The following is a 3,554-nucleotide window of genomic DNA, read 5'->3' on the forward strand; positions in this document are numbered from 1 at the left end:
CCAGCAGAAGACAATTCTATTATATTCTGTTATGCTTCCCTTCAGTTTCAGAATGACTGTTGTGTCCATGATGATGCCAGCTTGCTTCACTGCCATGTTCCCTTTGGGGTTGAAAGGGGATCAAAATTTAGACCATGTATGCCCTAGTATTAGAGAAAACCAAAGATAGCACTCACCATTCTCACCATTCAAGTGTTGGCTGTTACTTGCCATACAGTAGTTTTTATTATAGACCCTTCAGTGTCTCAGAATAGTTTTGGCCAAGCTTGCTATGCATGTCTAGTACAGGCAGTCTATACCAGCAAGAGAGGATATTTAGAGATATAACCACATTTCTATTAGCACTTTATAAGTATAGCAATATTAGTATTAGTACCATGCCAGAAAAAGCTGCATGCCTACGGCAAACAGAAACTTCTCAAGGATGTCTGTAGAGGACCATGGTTGGCAGCAATACAAGCACAGTGTCTCAGGAGAACTCTTCACTACGCTTGCTGTTATGATCTCTGATTTTTTATATGGAGCTGCTGAATGTGTAGTGTTTGTGATTTGAGTAAGTATAATGGGTAACAAGTTTGCGGCTGTTACAAGGTACGATGCAGTGTGGGTCTCAGAGACAACCAGCTCTAACGCTAATCACCTGCCCACGGATCATTTCCTCTCATAAATAGCTATACATGATCTCTTAGAATCCTTCATTTAAACCTCTGTTCCTTCCCTGGAATACAGTGTGTTATTTGTGCTGATACTGCTGTAAAAATGGGTGTTAAACTGGTTGAGCACAGAGTTGCTGTAGCCAAGGTGGCTAGAAGGCATAGAATTGGACCACTCTCCCACACCATGACTGGGGATATTAGAGAGTGGAGAGTAGGAATTAAAGCCTACCATATTCTGTCCCATTTTGTCAGTGGGTTCAGAGCTGAGTCCCAATGGCACTGAGCGGCTCACTGAGTTAGAGCCGTTAACATATGCAGTCATACTGGAGAGGAAGTTACTGAGGCATGGGCTACTGGAAGATGGAGGTGGAGATCCTTTCTCAGGTGAATTGTCAGTCCCAGGTGATGAGTTTTCCAAGATATCCTGATGCTCTACAGCTTTCGGGCTGCTGGTTAGGGCACTGTCCTCTGACTTCTCAGGTGCAAGAGTGGCAGCACTAGCCCCAATGTCAGACTTCCTTTTTCTCTTCCTGCGAAAGTTTCCATTGTCAAACATCTTTTCACAGTTCGGGTCCAGAGTCCAGTAATTCCCTTTTCCTGTCAAAGGGGACAAAAGTACATTTTTAGCTTAAAAATATGCACACAGACAGCAAAGAACAGTCTTCTAGGGCTTTACAATGTTTCTGTCATTTCACAGAAACAGAATAATTGCATAAGCAAACCCCATATGTATTCTTTAATCACACAAAAGCAGAAGTCTGTTGAATTCAGAAAAAAAAGTAAAGTTTTGGGCTGTATCCTTTATCCCTGACTCTTCACACAGGTAAAACTACAAGCGGAGCCATTCGGAGAGCTTTTGTTTGTTTCTTTTCTTGGTGAGGGAAGGAGGTTTTCAGTATAGAGCTCATCCTCTGAATTTACAGCAGAGTAATTAAATCCCATACTGGGCTGCTCCTCCAGATTCAGTGGGGTAGGATAGGTTTCTAACGAGATAGAACCAGATTTTTGGCCCTCTGTGGCAGTATAATTGAATGGCTTTTAAATGTTCCCAATGGTTCTCAAGAGCTATTGATAGAAAATAATAAATAAAGGAACAATTTGACAGTGTATTAGCCAAGCAGTTGGAAACAGCAGAGGTGTGATTCCAAGCAAAATGCTATTTGAAACAAACAAAAGCAGCCTGCTCTCCTTTTGAGAATTACTGTTGATTCCCTAAAGCTACTGGACTTCTTTGACAAATCCGAGTTTGCCTTATCCCCTTTCCATTAATTCTCTGTTAAGTTTGACATAAGCCATACGTGTTATACCAAATGGTATATACTTAAGACTGCTCCTGTGCTTGCTGAGCCTCATACTCAGCACATCTATCAGTTCTTAGGAAGACCTGGAGCAGTAAAGAACCCCCTTCCCTGCAGAGATTAAATGACAACACTGATTCAGACCTCAACTATGCATAGTTGCCTTCTAGTTGAGACCTATGAAAATACAGCTACCATGTGTATGTCCTGTATCTAGGCTATTATGTCTCTTGACAATGTATTAGGCATTTTTTAATTAATCAAGTTTAATTAGAAGTGGGGAAAAAAGGGGGAGAGCGCTATACCTGGATCATCTTCATCTCGAGGCACCTTCTTGAAGCAGTCGTTGAGAGACAAGTTGTGCCGTATGGAGTTCTGCCAGCCAGCTTTGCTTTTGTTATAAAACGGGAAGTTGTCAGCCACATACTGGTAGATCTGACTGAGAGTCAGCCTCTTTTCGGGTGCTCCATGGATAGCCATGGCAATAAGTGCAGAGTAGGAGTAAGGTGGTCTAACCAACTTCATAAGCTCTTCTTGGGATGGGAGAGGAAGCCAGCCAAGGTCAGGTCCTCCCAAGCCATGCATGTTAGGCAAGAGCTGCCTTTGCATCCCATAAGACTGAGGAATGAAGGGACTGGCATTGGATCCTGGGAGATACGGTGGTGGGGTAATGGAAGGTCCATTTAGCCAGAGGTAAGGATTGGGAGTGGTGTTGTAATCCGTCGTCTCAAAGGTGCTCGGTCGCTGTGGACTAGGGATGTTCTGTGGATGGAAAAGGTTCTCATAGTAGATATTCATCTCTGGAGGTTCTTGACCGATATTTGGAAATTGTGGGCTGCAGCGTGGTGGAGAGTACGTTTGTGGATCAAAGGAGCTCATGCTCTAACACAGGCAGCTGCTAAGTTCTGACACACCTGTGCTAGTGCTCCTTTCCTGAGACAGGTGCATCACCTGTGCCCTTCCCTACCTACTTATGCACCTGGAAATGTTTCAGCCTGTGCTGCAGGCTCCACCCCACAGCCCTGAGTGGCTGCAGATGAGGACGATATCCTTTTCGGAATGCTGGCAGTCCCAGCCAGTCACTGATGTCACATCAACCAAACCTGAAAGTTACAACTGTTTATCTTCTTAAATGAATGAAGGAATTTTCCACTAATGTGATGCACATAAAGAAAGCCTAAGGTGCCTTGAAGTGAAAATGCCTTATCAGAGATCCTCCTCTTTCTAGCTTTCCCATTGAAGCTTTAGCATTTAGTATTTATTTCTTTTCAAAGAAAAGCCATTTTGTGCTGCTGCTAGTAAGACTCAGAAGGCAAAAATCATTGTCACTCATCAACGAAACAGCAGGTGCATATATATACACACATACACTCACACACTTTAAAAGAAGGAAAGGTCAGACCTCCTTTTCTTTCTTTAATTTTAATTGCAGAGTTGCTTGTATTTCCCCCTGGGCAATCACAGGACTACAGGCAATTTCTGCAGCTGGTTACTCACGTGAGTAGTCTTACTGATATAAATGGAGTTAACTTCCTAAAGGAAGGATTAATCTTGTGCGAAAAAAATTTCAGGCTTAATCATCAAACCCTTCTTTAGAGCT

The 3,554-nt window shown here is 42.9% G+C and overlaps 1 protein-coding gene across 2 annotated transcripts; it reads right to left on the reverse strand.

Annotated features, from left to right (window-relative positions):
- Positions 1–481: 481 nt before the first annotated feature.
- Positions 482–2,833, reverse strand: FOXI1 (forkhead box I1). Of its 2 annotated transcripts, none has more exons than XM_010284147.1 (2): positions 2,260–2,833; positions 482–1,253 (listed from the first exon to the last, which is right to left on the reverse strand). In XM_010284147.1, exons 1-2 carry the CDS (start codon positions 2,831–2,833, stop codon positions 700–702), a joined length of 1,128 nt encoding a protein of 375 aa, XP_010282449.1. In that variant the 3' UTR covers positions 482–699. The 2 variants fall into 2 exon arrangements, with proteins under 2 accessions (XP_010282449.1, XP_010282450.1); XM_010284148.1 differs by having other exon boundaries at positions 700–974; positions 2,263–2,833.
- Positions 2,834–3,554: the final 721 nt, after the last annotated feature.

This window comes from Phaethon lepturus, unplaced genomic scaffold, assembly GCF_000687285.1.
Source record: "Phaethon lepturus isolate BGI_N335 unplaced genomic scaffold, ASM68728v1 scaffold21613, whole genome shotgun sequence".
In the NCBI taxonomy this organism is placed as follows: Eukaryota; Metazoa; Chordata; class Aves; order Phaethontiformes; family Phaethontidae; genus Phaethon; species Phaethon lepturus.